Source organism: Marmota marmota, unplaced genomic scaffold (genome assembly GCF_001458135.2).
Source record: "Marmota marmota marmota unplaced genomic scaffold, marMar, whole genome shotgun sequence".
Taxonomy (NCBI): domain Eukaryota; kingdom Metazoa; phylum Chordata; class Mammalia; order Rodentia; family Sciuridae; genus Marmota; species Marmota marmota.
The window spans coordinates 20,494,765-20,513,379 of NW_026000242.1; the positions used below are offsets into that span (position 1 = coordinate 20,494,765).

Here is an 18,615-nt window from a genome sequence, read left to right on the forward strand (position 1 = left end):
TGCCAACCCAATGGCATGCAGTGTTTGTCGTATTGTAGGGGACGTTTTTTTCAATATTTTAATTTCTGCGAGGCAGTCTATGTCAATAAAATGAGATGCTTTCTTTTCTCTTGCGAAGCCCAGGGGGCAAACATTTCAAAAGCCACTTGATTAGGCAGCCAGGGGAATTCCAGGACCCTGAACCATTTCCCATTTCTGGTCTGTGTCATTTCTACCCCAGTCAGTCGTAGAATAGGACATCTTCTGTTCCGATGTTAATAGTAAAAGGAAAGTATTTCTGACAGTCTGTGATTCAGAGAAAAGAAATGCCATGATCCCCAATGACCAAAAACTTCAAAAAATGTACATGAGTCTTGATAGTGATTCAATATTTAGTTCAGGTCACTATTTGTCTTGGAAAGTTACAGTGCATTTGTAACATATGTGGGAAAATATAGATAGCAAGAATTGTTCATTCTGAATTTGAAACTAATTCTCTTTTTCAGTTCTTGTCAGACCAAAAAAGTAAAATAATGAATATACTATAATAGAGGAGATGTTGCATTTCAAAAACTCAAAAGCCTTAGATATCCCCTCAAAAAAATATGTAATATCATTCAGGTAAAATAAATATCACTGTTATTTGTGCTATTACTTTTATATGTATTACATATATGCTGTTACATATATATTACTTTTATATGTCCATGGAGTCTAGTTTTTCATTTATTTAGTTACATATTCAATAAATTTGTTTCCCATATTGCCAATATAGCATAGCTGGTAATTTTTTAAAAATAGGCAATATATGTCTTCTGAGGTTGCTATCCTAACATATTTCATATTTATATAGAAAAACTATTTAGAGAATTCAAGACAATTTTGAAGAAAAATAGGATTGAAAAGACATTCTACAAGGTAAGTTATAGGGCTGGGGTTGTGGCTCAGTGGTAGAGTGTTTGCCTAGCATATGTGAGGTACTGGGTTAAATTTCCAGCACCACATAGAAATAAATGAATAAAATAAAGGTATTGCATCCATCTACAACTAAAAAAAATTAAAAATAAAAAGATGTTATATAATAAAGCCATAGTAATTAAGGCACTTATATTTTTAAATGTACAAGGAAGCAGGTAAAGAACCAAAAAAAAAAAAAAGAGAGAGAGACTCATATATATGTACATAGTAGTCTGATATTTTAGAGTAAAGAATGACAATGTATTACATATTAGTGAAAAAAGATGACTAGTAGGCTATTCTAGTGGAAAATAAAATTAGATCATTATCTTATACTACTTTAAAAACATTCCTGCTAGGCAAAAACTCTTACAAATGAATAGCTATCATTATGAATCCAATGTAATCCATTACACTTATTTTTACTATTGGTACCCAAATTGTTTCATGTTAGGCCAGTAGGGGCTGATTCAGGTTGGCTCCTGAGTCTTTGACACAACTCTAGTAGTCTTTTTATTGCTTTCCAGGCTCATTTTATACATTTCTTACCTCATTCCCCTCATAAGCCATTTACTTTGTTTCCTTTGGCAGCAAACCTTAAAGACCATAACCTGTGTCATACTGTTAAGGAGTTCTGTGGTTTCTATACATGTCTTTGGACAGAGATAGGTTATATTGGTTTGGTTTTTTTTTTTAACAAAATGCATCATTAATTCATACTGATACTTCCAATTCAAATTTAGGAATTCAAGGTTTTATTTAGCCCCCCCCCACCCTTTTTTTAAGTTCTGGGGACTGATCCCAGGACCTTAGACATGATAAGCACACCCTCTAACACTGATTGACACCCCCAGTCCCTAAACCTTTTCATACATCCCTAACTCCCTTTCTTTACTCTAAAAAATCCTTGTTTTCCCTTCTCTTCCCTTCCTGCCTGGAAGTAATAACTTAAAACACTTTTTATGATTCATGTATTTATTTTATAAATACAACATGTATATTTGCATATCCTTTTTTCTTAAATAAATAGCATACTTCTCTCTACCTTTCTCAAATTCTGGAAATCATTCAATACTAGTAGATGTAAATATTTCTACTTTGTGCTTAGTATTTCATCGGTTTGAAGCACCATAATATGTTTAACTTGAACAATTTGATTCAAAATGCAGTCGAAGGCCTCTTTCTGTCTTGGTCGCAGCAGCAGGAAAAGAAGACGTAGCCATATTGTGCATCTGCCATGGACTGTCCTGTAGAACACAGCTGCAGTCGGTAATCAAGAGGAATAACCAGACGCACAGCACTAAGCCCAATAACTTGAAGGGTCACCACTCCTTCCACCCCTGATTCATCACAAGTCTGAGGGTGGAGTGGCGGCCGGCAGCAAAGGTGTTGTAGTGGTCATGAAGCAAACCTCTGGCCAGGCAGCTTCCTCCCTCCTGTGTTTTAGAAATACTTAGGTGCCCATGGAGATCAAACATGTGCGAGCTACCAAACCTGGCTGGCAAGCGCATCTGGGCAGGCAATCACCTGTTTTTATACCTTATACAGAGCTTTCCCTGCCCTGATAGGAGGAAATGGAGGTATAATCTTCATGATTACCTAATTTTAGAATTGAGGCAGGCTAAGGGAAGGACTATAGTTAAAACAGCTACAGTTGGATCTCATATCCCAATTAAAGCTAAATATAGTATTCTGAAAATGGACCACCAAACTTTCTACTCCTCACAAGTGGACCACCATAAATGAGAATTCACACTGGCTGCCCTCAGTGTCAGGCTCCTGGTCTGAAAGAACAAGTTTGCACCAATCTGTACATAAGCCAGCACAATCTTTGTAGCTAGAAACCCCAGAGGAGGGCATTCACCCCACTGAGAGTCCCTTGAGCTCTCAACCTCTCCTTCCCACCAAAAAGCAATCTTAAGACTACTTGGGTAATGTCAAAGACTCAGGAGCCAACTTGAAGAAGTTTTCCCTGGTCTGAGACAAAACTAGTACCATAGTATATTCAACGGCTTTCTTACTGATGGACATCTGGATGGTTTCCATTCTTGCTATTACAAATAGTGTTGTAATGAAGGATCATGGACATGTATCTTATTTTAGGATATATTTCCAAAAGTTGGATTACTAATTCAAATGTCAGTTCATATGTAATTTTGCTGGATATAGCTAAATGCTTATCTGTGGGAATGTTGACATTTTGCAATCGGACCGGCAATGTAATGGGAATGCATGTTTTCCCCATAACTTCATTAGGGAAGGATGTTATCAACTTTTGAATTGTTGCCAACTGTTAGATAAGAAATAGTGTCCACTGTAGTTTTGTTTTGTTCTTAAAATATTTTTTAGTTGTAGATGGGCACAATAGCTTTATTTTTTTTTAATATGGTGCTGAGGATGGCACATGTGAGGCAAACGCTGTACCACTGAACCATAACCCCAGTCCCTCACTGTAGTTTTAATTTTATTGCTCTATCATGAATGAGATCAAAACTCTTCCTATGCATCTATTGTATATTTATTTATTTTATTCATACCTGGAATTGAACCCAGGGGCACTTAACCACTGAGCCACATCCCTAACCCTTTACCACTGATCTATATCTCCTTATCCCCAGCCTTTTTATTTTTTTTCTAATTATGAGAGAGGGTCTGTAAGTTGCTGAGGCTTGCCTCAAACTTGCAGTCCTCCTGCCTCACCTTTCCAGTCCCTGAGATTACAGGCTTCGCCATTGCACCCAGCTATGTGTCTGTCTTTTCTTGTGCTCTTTCCTGAGTTGAAATGCCATGTTTCATCATTGAGAAAAATGTTCTAAATTCTACTTCTTACACAAATTCTTTTAACTACACTGATCTTTCCCTTCTAAAGATTCCTTTTGATATGTAAAGAAGTACAGAATTTGGGGGCTTGGGATGTGGCTCAAGTGATAGCATCCTCGCCTGGCATGTGTGAGGCACTGAGTTTGATCCTCAGCACCACATTTAAAAAAATAAATAAAATGAAGATACTGTGTCCATCTAAAACTAAAAAATAAAAATATTTTTTAAAAAAAGAAGTACAGAATTTGACTTATGATTTTCTATCAATGAGTAGACCTTAGTACTTACCAACAGTTGCATTTAAGGAAGAAGAAATCCACCCCCCTACCCAGGTGTAGTGGCCCACATCTGTAATCAGCATCTCTGGAGACTGAGGCAGAAGCATCACAAGTTCAAGACCAGCCCAGCAACTTCGAAAGATCCTCAGCAACTTAGGGAGACCCAGTCTCAAAAAAATAAAAAGGCTGAGATGTGACTTAGTGGAAAGCACCCCTGGGTTCAATTCCCAGTACAAAAAAAAGAAAAAAGAAATCCCCCTCACATCTCAGCTGCATTCAGGAAGTTGTTCCTTCATTCATTTATTCAATAAGGGATTGTTTTGTCAGATTCTGTGCTAAGTACTGGATATACAGTGGCAAACAAAATACATGGGTCTTGTCCTTATAGAAATGTAGACAATAGAACATGGCTCTAAACAATAAATGTATAAATACAAGTTGAGATACGTGTTATAAAAAAAGAAGAGTCCATTAGAGACATAACCAAAAGGATATAATTTAGAAAAAGGGGAAGTGAGAGAAAGCCTCTAAGAAAGTTGCTTCTAGGCTGAGGCTGGAAAATGAGTAGGAATTTGCCAAGGAAAGAGTAAATGAAATGAAGAGTACTTGTTGTTGCTCAGAAAATTATGTGCAAAATTAAGGATTTAGAAGCAAAGTTTTCCTCTGACCTCCTGATCTTGTTTCCCTCATTCTCCCTTAAAGTGAATCATAGAAACCAGAATTCCTCTTCCCCAAGGTGGGTCATAGAAACACGTACCCCTTTCCCTCAAATCCAGCCATAAAAACTAGAATGATTACTCCAAACTTCCCTTGCCTTTCTGTGTTAAATGTAGTCATAAAGAAATTAGGACCCTCATTCCACAGCGGCCCTGCCCATACCCAGGAGGAAGAAGTACCACAACTAAGGGGCCAATAGGATTCTGAATAGACTGGCCTTGCTGGGTTTCCCATTCGCTCAGACCCTTTTGTCCAATCATATTCCTACACAGCTGTCCCTGCTTCACAGAACCTAAGCATAAAAACAGACTGTTCACCCTAGGTCTTTGGCGTCTTCAACCTGAGGACCTCTATGTTGTGTAAAATTATGATAAAATAAATTTGTCTTGGTTTTCTTATTGACCTATTGTTTTAGGGAATGTTGGTAATGACCCTTTTGGATGAGCAGGAAAATGATGACTCCCTTTTCCATCCCTAAACAAAGACCCTGAAACAAAAAGCACTTTGCCATGTTGAAGAAAGGTGACTGGAAAATAGTAAGCAGTGGGGAACGTGGAGGAAATGAGGCTGAAGATTCTGCAGGGTCATGATAATTTGGTGGGGAGCAGTTTTGTTGAAAAAAATACCAATTATTTGTATGGTATAAACTCTGGAAATTAGACTTCACCAAAATCTCCTTGATTAGAGGTGTAGGGGGTAGAAAGAAATGCAAATCCACTGATATTCTGTTTCAAGAGTATTAGTGTTGCTGCTGAAATAATAAATTTCTTAAACATCACACCTGTCTGCTTTGCCTGCAATGTACTTAGTACATATTTACACTGTCCACTCTGATGTGCATAAAACCAAAGGATAACACCTTCATGGAAAGGAGATGGTTACATGGCCTGTAACCACAAAAGATCTTAATAGGCAATTGCATCAAGCAATATAAGGGAATTAATAAAAAGGGTAAATAGAAGCTACCTGATATTTCCTAATTATGAAACTAAACCCACTGCAAAGTTCTGAATTATAATACTTATTATACAGTTATATAATACTTATTATAATACTTATTATACAGTGTATGTTGTTTAAGTAATCCACCCAATTATGGCCACTGAAGACTGGTTGAGTGGGGAGTGGAGCTGGAAGCAGTCAAAGGGATTAACACTTAAGCACCCCAAAATATGGCCTGACATATGGTCAGCAAATGGAGTTACCATTTTTATTATCTAAAATAATTTTTTTCAGAACATATTTTTAACTAATAGAGAAATAACATTTGAATAAATAAGTTAGTTATTTCTGCTATTTATTATAAAAAATGAGAAATGAACAAAAGTTTTACATGGATGTAGCAAGATAAGTTCAAATATTAACTGTAGTATGCAAAATAAAAACCATACCAAAATAGAGGTTACAAAAAAAAAAAAAAGTCTAGTGTCTAAATATTTATCCTATAGCTAAGTAACAACTCATCCAAGCAATATTACAATTAATGAATCCTAGTACACCAGGAGGTCACTGATTTTAAAGTAGTTAGCCAGCTGAGCCTGGGTTAGGGTTAGGATTAGGGTTAGGTTTAGGGTTAGGTTTTTCTCAAGGAAATGGTCATCCAGCATCAGAATGAAGAGATGGATTCTTCCCTCCTTCCCCTTGCATAGTTCTTAATCTTTCTAACAGATCTCTAGAACTAGTTTAAATGACTGGCCTTTGCCTGGCTTTTATTCCCTATTACAGTTTTATTTCTGGCTTTAAATCCCTGTAGGAAACAAAGGATAGAGAATTATGAGTTGAACATGTTGAGTACCAAAAAAAGTAAGACAGAGAAGGAAATTTTGCTGCACTGACAATACAGAACAGTTTACTTCCAGGAACAAGCTGTTGGTCATAAGGGTTGCTAGTCAGTCCACTTTCTAAGTCCTGGAATTCATACTTGAGTGGTATGAATAAAAACATAGGGCCAGGTGCGGTGGTGCATGCCTGTAATCCCAGCAGCTTGGGAGGCTGAAGCAGGAGGATCATGAGTTTAAAGCCAGCCTCAGCAACTTATCGAGGAACTTCGTAACTCAGTGAGATCCTGTCTCTAAATAAAATATATAAAAAGGGCTGTGGATATTGCTCAGTGGTTAAGCAGCCCTGGGTTCAATCCTCAGTGCCAAAAAAAAAAAAAGGTTTCCCCCAGTGGGTAGGACTGGCACACATGACTTCCTAGGTGAATCAATAAGCAAGTGAAAAAACAAACTTACTGAGGGGACTGCTTGACTTTTGTCTAAAGCATCCCATAATATCCTACAGAAAAAAAAAAGGCACATTTATACTGTGCTCTACAAGTATAAATGAAGAAGCATCTTTCCAGAAGGGATCTAGACCTCAGTCCAACATTCAAAAGGCCTTAAAGAGGTACAGAAAGAATCTGGAGTGACTGAACTATCCAATATCATAGAAATCAAGATACCAAGAATAAGAGTAATTTTCATTGCTTTATTAAATTGTTCCTCACAAAATTCTTTGCAAAAATGCCATGTCCCTAAAAAAAGTCATTTGACAAATATATATCTTAAATCTTACTTCATTTATAATTTCAATAATGCTGAAACTTTATTATTATGTTTGTAGTGCTATTCCTATTTTTTGTTTCCATGAACAAAAGCCCATCATTCTCTTATTATTGTTTGTGTATTTTAGATATATATTTACATAAACATACTTATATAAAACAAAATTTTCCAAGTTGCAAATAAATAAATAAATTTAAGGAAAGCAAATGAATGTAAAAGTTAAAATCATAATATACTTAATCCCTTAATTCCAGAGTTTAGACAAAAGTTTTGGACCTTCTTCATGAAAGAAATGTACGAACTGTACCCTTGATGGTACCCCTACAAATCGGACATTTTCTTAGAGAAGGGGCACAATCTTTGCATACTACTAGATGACCACAAGGAATGAACACTATGGACACTTCTTTGTCCATGCACACTTTACATGTTCTTTCTTCTTGTAGTCTCCGCAATTGTTCTTCCATTGGTAGATCTGAGAAAAAGGGGGAAAAAATAATAATAAAAGGCAATTTGCTTCTCCTCCTTTTAAAAAAACCAAGAAAATAAAGACAATGTTTTCTAGCAGCTTAAAGTGTTAATATTATTACCTGAAGTATCTTCTGTTCGAATACACCTTATGTCCTGTTGCACTAAAGGAATAAAAGAAAGAAAAAATATTATTATGACAAATAAGAATATATTTTTCAAACTAGTAGTTTACACTTTGGCCAAATACTCATAATGTCAAGGCAACAAAAGTCTTTAATCTTTTTGTGCAGTTTAATAAATTAGGTTGAATTCTTTTCAATAATCACCAATTGTTTGAGTATATTTTGGAACTGACCTAGGAACTTCCCAAAAATAATTTTCTTGCACTCACCAAATAAATGCTTGTATAACATAGGGTCAGTTTCTTGTAGAGAGTTTTTGAATACAGTGGCTGCGGTATTTCCTTTTACTAAAATGGTGTCAATCAGTTCTCTTGCTTGTAAAGAAGTCTGTGTTTTCTGCTTAATTACATCATGCTCTTGTTCATTAATCACTCTGGCAATTAGTAGACTATCCAGAATTGGAATTACACAAGTCAGATGTTGGAAAAGTGCCATTCTATTCTTCCGAATTAATAATAGATCTTCTTTATAAAAAAGAAAACAAACACAAAGATGTTCAAACTCTGCTCACAAACTTTCTTCCACACTTACATATATAAGTCAATGAAAACCATCTTCAATTTATCATTAGTAAGGCTCTGATATTGATTGCTAGGGTTGGGGTATCTGCTGCTTGTGCCTCATGATAACGCTGATTATGAGAAATGACACTGAGCACTGCATTAGGTACCCCACATGTTACCCCATTTCATCCTCATAATAGCCTGTGGAGAACAGTTATATGAATCATGCTCCAACTTTCTTGTGGCTGTGTTGCACTGGGAACTGCCTGTGCAAAAGTGCAAGTCAAGATGGCTCTGTTGCTATGGTGATACCAGCCTGAAGAAACTCTGTAAAGGCTCAGAGTTATCAGCAGAGGCCTAGAATTCAGACACCAACTCCCAGGAATAGAGAATTCTGAGCAAAACAAGATGACCCTAATGCCTCCCCAGTCCTGCATCCTTCAGATTGCATGTTTTGCTAAAACTTTCCCACAAATAACCTTTTGATGAAACCTATACAATAAACATGCTGAGTTAGCTCAGGGTTAGTCAAACTCTGCATCAGAGTTTGGCTGTCCACCTAGCCCCGCTGTTTTCTCTCTATGTGTGTCTATTTGTCTATTCCTCATTCTCCATCACTCTTGTCCCATATTTCCTTAATTAACAGCTGCAGCTGGGAGCAGATATGAGAGGGCAAAAGCAATAGCCATTTGAAGTAAGTACTAATTCCTTCGTTTAACAGATGAGAAAACAAAGCCACGAAGAGGCAAATAAATTGCCAAAGGACACATAACTAGCAAAGTCAAACTGAGACAGGGTGGCATCATGATTTGTGCTTTCAGTCATTCTGTGATCCAGCTAAGCTGTTAACTCAATAAGATTAAAATCTTAATTCAATTTAGCCAAATTGGGGAAACGTAAAATCAAATGAATTAAAGCAATTTTTAAAAATGTTTATTATTTCATAAAATTTCTTTAAATTTTCATTTTTAAATGGAAATTTTAATTATTTTCTCAAATCAGACATATGGCCATTACCTAAATATTGTATAATGAGGAAAAAACTCACAGCATTTTGAAGAGTAAATCCTCTTTGTCAATGACTACCTTCTATTGACCTTATATAATCATCTTATTTTCCTTCAAGATCTAAATTTGAATTTATTGGTTAAAAAAAAAAAAAAAACTATGTAGATTGAAACTGCAATTTGCCAGGTACCGTGAGGCACACCTGTAATCCCAGCTACCCTGGAGGCTGAGGCAGGAGGATCAAAAGTTCGAGGTTAGCCTGGGCAACTACTTGTAAGACTTTGTATCAAAATAAAAAAAATAAAGAGGGCTGGGGATGTAGTTCAGTGGTAGAGCACCCCTAGATCAATCCCCAGTACTGAAAAAAAAAAACTGTGATTTTATCATCTCTTTGAACTAAGAACCTAAGCTTATCATATACTTTACCATAATCAATAAAGCTATTTCTTTTTAAAATTTATTTATTTTTCTACTATAAAGCTGTTTATAAAATAACTAATGGTAGAAGCTGGGTGTCTGAAGAATAATTATTTTAGGACAGATGATTGTGAGGTTTAAGACATATTGACTTTGTCCTATTATGATAGGACACATAAATACAACCATCTCAAAAAGAATAAAAAGTGATACTTAGTAAAAAAGTCAAGGCTGAAGATATACATTCTGAATATAACTGAAGCTTTGAGAATAAATGAGAAAAGGACGAGAACCTAGAATAGTATATTTACAAAGATACTTTATAAATAACTATTGAAGAAATTTTAAAAATAGCCTTAGTAATTTAAAGAGTAGGAATTAAAAAAAGTAATAGAGGTATAGAAGATTCAGAACAAAGTATACCATTAAGTTATCTATACTAGACAAGTAGTAATATATTAGAAAATAAAATATAATTTATACTTGGTGTTGAAGTACATTAACTTTTCAAAATAACATTTATTTTTCTAATAACATTTTGCTTAGCCCTAATAAACTCTCTGAACTACTTTTTTTCTTTCTTGGTGCTGATAATTGAATCCATGGCCTTGTGTATGCTAGGCAAGCAGTCTACCTGAACATTCTACCATTGAGAAATATCCCAAGCCTCTTTGAAATTCCTAAGATTTCTAAAATTTTATTGCTAGTATTTGGGAAAAGTTCTTATTTCAAAGTCATAGACTGTATTATGGCTTGAATATACATTTGGAACAAGTGAAGACTTGAATATATCTTTGAAACATATTATTTTTTCTGAGAAAAAAATTCCTAAATTGCCTCTTTATTTATGTATCTGTTAAGAAATTAATTGCCACTGTTCTTGGAATACTATAATATAATCAATAACCTAAATGCAAGTATTTTCCTTAACTCATTCAAAAAAATTTTTTCTTGAGCACAGGCTATGTGCAGACAGCCTGCTAAGTAGTAGACATAGAAGGGTGACATTAAGAGCTCCTTTTGACAATGTAAATCATGGTACATTGTCAATCTGGAGTCATCTCTGGAGACCTTGTTAATTTTATTTGGAAGAAATATAAGCATTTCTACAGGTGGATGAATTTAGACATCATTGGGTTTCTCAACAAATGTGAAGATTTTGGGGCAATTGTTGAGTGATGACCAGTGATTAAGACTCAGATGACAGCTGGACATGGTGATACTAGCCCATAATCCTAGTGATTTAGAAGTCTGAACCCCAGGGGTTCAATCCCCAGTATCAAAAACAAACAAAAAACTGAGATGACTACAGAAAGGACACACTTGCCTAATGTCCACTTCACAATGAAAAGCGAAGAACTTGACTAGGCAGGACAGATACTGACTTGGATTGTGTTCCTGCTGTACTGGTGGTGTGTAGACTAAGTAATTCACACCTTGGTAAATGTGTGATGCTGTATTACTATGTTCAGATACATTTGTCTGAATTGGGCAAAAGACATATTTATCTTCATAGGTGGAATAGGTTCATCCTTAAATGGGGTGGACACTCTGTCAATCACCCTGGAAAGAAATAGATCTCAAATGGCTGTGAACAAAGACAAGTGCAAGCTTTCTGCTCTCTCTGAGTATTGAATATTTGGAGCCCTTATCTTTGATAAAGGAAACCATGTTCGCAACTTTCCTAGTTTTTTGTGTAAACTGGCTAGAGCTACACATTGATGGACCAGACACTAGGTAGAGAGATTTATGAGAATGAGGCCACATCTATTTCCAGTTATAAATTGCCATCTGAGATATAATTTCTTCCTCTTGTTCCTAAATCTCCAGTAAGAGATTGTTAAGAGTGGCAGTCTATTATCTTCAACTGTGTTGAAGAGGCAGGGTCGGGTCCAAGCTTGGGAAAGAGCAGCAAGAGAGATCAGAATTTCTCTTTGTTTATGTCAGAATGATAACAGAAGTTGCAACCAGATGGAGTGTGTCCTCCAGAGGGAGACAGTTTCTGGGCAGAGCAATAGAGAACAGAGTAGCTAACAGGCTAGCTAGCATGGGAGGACATGGTAGCTTGCCTGAATGAATGTGAAACAGTACCCTAGGACTTGCCTAAATAACAGTCATTGGAAGGGAACTCAGTTCTTGTATGGGCATGTAGGACACTTAATCACAATTTGTGTATTCATTTTTAGTCACAGGATGAGACACACTGTTATGCTAATATTAAAATTAATAATTGCCCCTTATCCCACCCTGATTTACAGAAAAGGGGAGTGAGCAACTAGCCAGTGATTAAAAATGTGCCATGAATAATTGCATTCAAAGTTAACTATTCAGAGTAAAATATGAAATAAGGGAAAGAAGGAAAAAAATATTTCCTCTTAACGTACACATTTTCAAGTTAAGCAGCAATTCCTATATATCTTAGTGTGAAAAAATTTTTTTCAGAATTTGAATTCAGAATACTAAACATACAAAAAATATGACTGGGTTGACTGATCAATTAGTATATTTTCAGTAAGATACATAGAGTGATATCACATTCTTATGGAAAGAGAGACTATACTAAAAAAATACATACCTGATTCTTTTTCCTCAGTTGCTCTTTCTTTTGCCTCTTCCCTTATTTCATCTTCTGCATTAAGCAAATCTAATACAAGATCACTGATGGTTTTATAATTCTCTCCAGCGGTTAGGATTTTACTCTGAACTGTCTGTTTTACCAGGTTTCTACTGAAGCCCATTTCCAAAGCAGCTTTAACCACAGGTGTATTCATCATGACAGCATCTTCTGAATGGTTTTCTCCAGGTCCAAAATGAACAACTATGTGGAACAAAGAATTTAACACACTTTAGGATAGTCTGTATGCTTTAAAATTGAAAGTTATTAAAATATCACAAACTTAAAACACTAGAAAATGTAGAGGCACTATTTTATACAAACTTCGTTAAATTTAAAATGATATATATGTTCAGTTACCAAAATAAGAATATAGAAGATTGTATTTAGATACAAAACATTTGCTATCTGTCATACCATATACATATAAAAGAAGGAGAAGGAAACAGAATGTCAGAGATCAAAGAATTGAGATTCCCTTTTCCCTGTGTTGGATTAACAAATGAGCTTTCTAAATCAAATACATATTTTCACAAGGGGTCTTTGTCATCACTCACTTTTGTTACTGCAATGGCTTCCTACAATATTGTTCCCTTCCAGCCCATTCTCAATGCCACAACCAAAGTGATTTAAAGCAAACAAACAAACAAACAAACCACAAATCTGATTGTGTTATACTCCTTAAATTCCATCAACAATTCCATTGTAGCTTATAAGCCCACATACAATCTGTATCCTGTTTACCTCTTCAGCTTCATCCCTTGTCAATTATTTGCATTCTGCTCTCTAGGATAGAAGTCACAAACTGATAGGTCTTGGGTCAAATTCTGTCTGCAGTGCTGACCCCTTACGCCAGCCTGCTTCATGCATTCATCTGTTTGCAACTCCTACTTCTGACCATACAGAATTTTGTTCAGTTCTTCAAATGAGCTTGTTCTATCTCACACAGGCCTTTTATATGCTGTTCCCTATGTCTAGAATGTCCTTTTCTTCCCTTTGTCACCTGGTTGACTCCTTTTTCCTTGAGTTCTCTGACAAGATGAGTATTTCTTCCAGAAAGCCTTTTCTGATCCTCTAGTTCTCTCAGGCACTCTCATATCACACTTTATTTTCCCCACCAAATCCCTTTCTCCTATCTGTGTATTGTTTTTATCCATAAGATCATTAGCTCATGAGAGCAGGAGTCATGCTTATCCTGCTTCCTATGCTTCCCTAAGAATAGTAAATACATGTATATTTATTTTATTTTATTTAATGCTAGAAAATGAAATAGAAGCACTTGTTCAAACATTTGCTCTACCCCCCTTTTAGTTCTAAGGTAAGGGTCAAGTCATTCAACTTCTCTGAGCTTTGGGATCTTTACTAAAGGATGGGAATACTGTTTTTCTACTCTCCTTTATTTCACAGAAAGCATATGTGAACAATCTAATATCACAGTACACCTCTTCCCATACTGGTCCAAGAATAAGGGTTAGACTAGAAGTATGTATTTTGCTAAAATTAGATGCCCAGGGCTGTGGATATTGCTCAGTGGAAGAGCATATGCTTAGCATCCTCAAGGCCCTGGATTCAAACCTCAGTACCAACAAAACAAATCCACTAACTACTGATACCCAAGTCCTACCCTTAGATACTCTGATTCAATTCAGTAGGTTTGAAGCATAAACTAGAAATCTGCACTAGTTTTTAAAGTTCTCCAGGTAATTCTGATATGCACTGAAGTTTGAGAAATACCAACATGATATATTTGAAAATGCATTGTAAATGATAAATCAATACAAACGTATATTATTATTATCACCTTTTAATCTTAATAATGCTAAATGTGTCTATCTCAATGAAGTAATTATGTTTATACATACTTGGTGACTCTGCATTTTCATCTTCTGGGGTATCTGATGTGGATAACAGCTATAGAAAAAAATGTATATCAATTAAATATAAACTTCATACTGCCCATCACAATAAAAACGAGCCAATAGACCTACTTTTTAAAATTTATTACAAGCTGACTGGTTTACTGACAAAATAAATTGTTTAATCAAAAGATGTATTTTATTTACATCCACCAGCTATTCTCTCAGCCATAAACCAACAGAATTTCTCTGTGTTTGTACTAACATATAAAATCTATTTTCCTGAAGGCAGGAAAAGGGCTAAAGCTCTTCAGTGATCTATGAGATAATCAGTTTGCCTCTCATTAACAGATCTTATGCTCCTGGGTTATCTTTTGGGATAGAGTAAACCCTATATCAGTCTGTTGACCACAGCTAGGCAGTTTTTGACCCCCAAACTATTATATAAGTTGTCATTTGCTCTCCCAGAAAGATTAGAAAGAACAATAACATTCTTTCTCAAATTTTCTAAAGAAAAAGTTTTATAGCAAACCTATTAAATGCTACTATTCCAGCCAATTTTTTCCCCTCAACTTGATTGGAAGAATGCTTGAAAACAAAGATAACAAATCTTATTTTTCAGGGGGTTATGAATTATGGATCTACTTTTCTCCAAAAAATAGTACTTTCTAGGACCATATCAAGTTTTATGAAAAAGAAAAATGTGTTTTAAAAACTTTTGTCTTTTGACTAAAATATACTTTATAATTATTAAAAACAAACTGTCTGTTGGTAACCAGTGATTTAAAAGGAAAAAAGAAACTTCCCTACCTACCTGTTCAAGCAGATGGGGATAACTGGCTTGAACTTGACTGATGAATTCTTGTCCTTTAATTCTTATCAAGTACTCACACCTCAAATATAAACAAAGTTTGAAGGATAATTTTATAAAAGTGAAAGGAAATTTAATAACATAAATTTATCATCCCTATGTGTTTATTCTATTAAAAAGCTGTCTAAGCATCCCAAATCCAGAGTCATTTTAGATCACTGATTATAAGCTTAGAAGAATAAATAAATCTTAGCCCAGTGAGAACTAATTCTACTGTATTTCTTTGTCTTGAATTTTTTTTTTTTTTTTGGTAAAACTAACCTATAAATATTCTGTAATAGGATTCATATTTTTTGCACGTGAATCTTTTATTTATTATTTGTTTATTAAGGTGCTACCATAATTAACACAAATTTGATTTACTCCTAGTACTTTTTCATATGATTTAAATGCTTTATGATTTTTTTGTGTTAATATAATATATAAATTTTTACATAAAAAACATCCTAAACCTACTTTTTCTTTGTCTTAAACCCATTAAAGCATTTTAAGTAATTATTTTTCTAAATAACCCATTCTAAACTTAGTCACAAATATATTTTTTGAACAAAGAATAATATGACAGCTGACTGGAGGGCAAACACATCAAACCCACTTCATGATAATCACAAGCATTTGCAAAGAGAATTTCAAAACAATTACCTTGGAAACCACTTGGCATGTTCCACCCATGGATCATCTCCCAACTCCCAACACCTCAGTCCACCATCACAGCAAAAGCATTTGACATCATCACTGTGACCTAAAATTATTTTAGACCAAAACTTATGAATACATATAATTTCCCACTAAAATGTATAAAATAAAACATGCTGAACTTTTTAAATTATCAGATTAAGTTCCTTACCCACATAATAAAAACCTGCACTTGCAAGTTGCTCAGGATGAACCAGAACACTGGAAGGCCAGTTAAAGAACGTTTTAAAGCGGGCTGCATGTGTCTGCATGCTCAGATTAGAAACGGTGTATCTTGAAGTATCTTGAAACTGATTTTCTACAAACGGGCAGTTGGGAAAATGTCTTAGGTGTTCTGACATAGCATCGTCCTTTGGTTCCCAATTGCTCAATTTTCCACCGCAGGCAAAGCAAGCCACTCTGTCTCCAGGCCCTATGTAGTAAAAGCCTGCTTTGGCTAGTTCTGTAGGTGACAGAAAGGTCAATGGCCACATTTGATAAGTGAGTAATCTGGCCTTTTCAGTATTCATTGAACAATGATAGGGATTTATCCTCAAGGCAGAAAAATCTTGATTTGCTCTGGAGTTGACAGGATTTGATGGAAAGCTTGAATAAGAGCCACTAAAATATCCACTGTTTTCCAAACTTGGAAGTAATGAATGTGTGGAATTTGTTACTGAAGAAGAAAAAGAAGGCTGAGAAGTGGCTTTCGAATTGTTAACTGAATTTAGATTCTGAACAAAGCTGCAGCTAGGATACAATTTTTTATGCTTTTCAATAGGATTGTCTCCTTGTTTCCAGTTATCCAGCATGAGGCCACAACAGAAGCATTTGACCTTGTCTTTCACACCAGTGTAATAGAAACCAGCACGAGCAAGACTCCTTTCCGAGACGGGAACCCCTGAGGGGAAAGTGGAATATGTGGACATCCGGTACAGTTCACATGAAAAGTCGTACTTCATTTTAAATGAGTTGGCATTCTTCATCAAATTTGATAAGAAGATGCTATTTTCTACTATATTCATAACGAAATGAATGAGGAGTAAAAGGGACCAGCCTTTCTCTGGGGAGGTAGTTTTGTGCATGTTTTTTTGTTTTGTTTTGTTTTGTTTTTTTTATCAGTTTTACTTCTAGGTGGAACATCTAAAATGAGAATTCTTTCATTCTTTCTTCTATGCATTTAGGGTTTCAGCATGGAGAGAGTCTAAATTCTACACTGATGCATGTTAAGGAACAGTTACAACAGCATCTTTGTATAACCTTTATACATACAATGTAAATAAGATGTTACATAGTAACCTGCGACAAAATTAAAATCCTTCCTAGAGGCATAAAGTGTTTTAGATTATCAGGAAGCACCTCTACACCTAGATCACCTTTTTGCAGACCACCAGGGTACAGCAGTGGCCTTCACCAACCTGCAGAGTGTTTGCCTCATAATGCTAGCTTCTTTTCATGGTAGAAAGCTATGCTCCATAAGCATCACACACAAAAATATTCAGTGTATGTTTGTTTTGTTTTGTTTGGAAATTGTAAAATTTGGTAGCAAAAAAAAAAATAGCACAAGATCGATCTCATATCTCACAGGAAGATTACATTACCATAGGTCATTGATTTAATTAAAGATACTTGCTTTGATATCTGTTATCAAGAGGTAGCTTACAATCAATAGCATATTTTAGTTAGCAACATTTTTATTTCTTAGAGATACATAAAATAATAGTATGATTCATACGTGAGGGCATCTTAGATTCAGTGAAATATGGTTTATCCCAAATCTTTCTCAAATTAAGTAATTCTTCCGTTTATGATCATTTTTAATAAGGAGAACAAAAATCTGAAGTTTCCCTCTGAAGATTAAGTAGTAACAGAATTGACTGCCATCTAAAACTTGTTTTCAATATTTATTATATAATAATTACTTCCTCATTGATCATCAGGAACATTTTTGCTTAGTGATGTTATGAAATTTTAAAAAAATCAAACATTCTATTTTAAATAAATCATTAGAGACTAATGTATCTGCTTATTTGGTCTTTTGGACCCAGTTTCATGCCATTGAGATAACTCAATGTTACCATTTCTTTGTTCTAATGATGTAATTGGCTAGAACCAATTACCCTTGGTAATTATGGTAGATAGAAGGTGCTGAAAATGGAGACTGCCACAAATCACCAATAATGATATTGAAGTTCATTGCTATATTCAGGTTACATCAAATTTTCTCGGATAGTGGATTTAATTTTGAAAACAATCAAAAGTTACAAAATGCCAAATCTATATGCTAAGATGAATCATCAAATCATATAAATTTGTCTTGGGTCAGAAATTATTTCACAGTGTACCTTGAACCAGAATTTATCATGACAAAAACCAAACTAAAAATTATCACAGAAACCTCAAAAATTAGAAGTTTTCAATTATGACTTACAAGCTGTTAATAAATAGGTTCTCTGTCAATAATACTAGCAATCTCTATGATTGTTTTTTTTACCAGTGGTTGGCAGGTATGGTTTCTTTGAGCCCACAGATGTTGGTGTTTTCTAATGTAGACTTCAAGGCTTATTTTTGAACGGGATTTCCAGGTAGCAGAAGAAACTTCAGAGACTGTTACCAATGATTATTTCCTCAAAAGTTACTGTGACCAACTTCACTATGCCTTCCCATGGTCAAAATTGTTACACATTGTTATTAAAAAAAAAAAAAAAAAAAAAAAAAAAA

At 35.0% G+C, this 18,615-nt stretch overlaps 1 protein-coding gene and 1 long non-coding RNA gene across 4 annotated transcripts in view; one reads left to right on the forward strand and one right to left on the reverse strand.

The window, feature by feature from the left end:
• The window catches only part of LOC125613917, a 12,186-nt gene extending 1,002 nt beyond the window's left edge, over nt 1–11,184 (forward strand). The window contains exon 2 of the long non-coding RNA XR_007344506.1: nt 11,129–11,184. This is a non-coding gene — a long non-coding RNA (uncharacterized LOC125613917). The remainder of the gene's footprint in view (nt 1–11,128) is intronic.
• On the reverse strand, nt 7,201–18,598 carry Birc3 (baculoviral IAP repeat containing 3). 3 transcript variants are annotated; one of them, XM_048795758.1, is made up of 8 exons: nt 16,067–18,598; nt 15,862–15,961; nt 15,163–15,241; nt 14,355–14,403; nt 12,454–12,696; nt 8,160–8,411; nt 7,888–7,929; nt 7,201–7,772 (listed from the first exon to the last, which is right to left on the reverse strand). In XM_048795758.1, the coding sequence occupies exons 1-8, from the start codon at nt 16,977–16,979 to the stop codon at nt 7,579–7,581; spliced, it is 1,872 nt and encodes a 623-aa protein (XP_048651715.1). In that variant the 5' UTR covers nt 16,980–18,598; the 3' UTR covers nt 7,201–7,578. The 3 variants fall into 3 exon arrangements, with proteins under 3 accessions (XP_048651715.1, XP_015345434.1, XP_015345435.1); XM_015489948.2 differs by having other exon boundaries at nt 8,160–8,414; XM_015489949.2 differs by lacking the exon at nt 8,160–8,411.
• Between the last annotated feature and the right edge of the window lie 17 nt (nt 18,599–18,615).

Coding starts and splice junctions, on each gene's coding strand:
- Birc3 (XM_015489948.2), bottom strand. CDS start 16,979: ATGCACAAAACTACCTCCCCAGAGAAAGGCTGGTCCCTTTTACTCCTC. Junction 14,404..15,162: donor ATCCCCATCTGCTTGAACAG/GTAGGTAGGGAA, acceptor TTTTTTCTATAG/CTGTTATCCACATCAGATAC. Junction 7,930..8,159: donor GTTATACAAGCATTTATTTG/GTGAGTGCAAGA, acceptor TTATTCCTTTAG/TGCAACAGGACATAAGGTGT.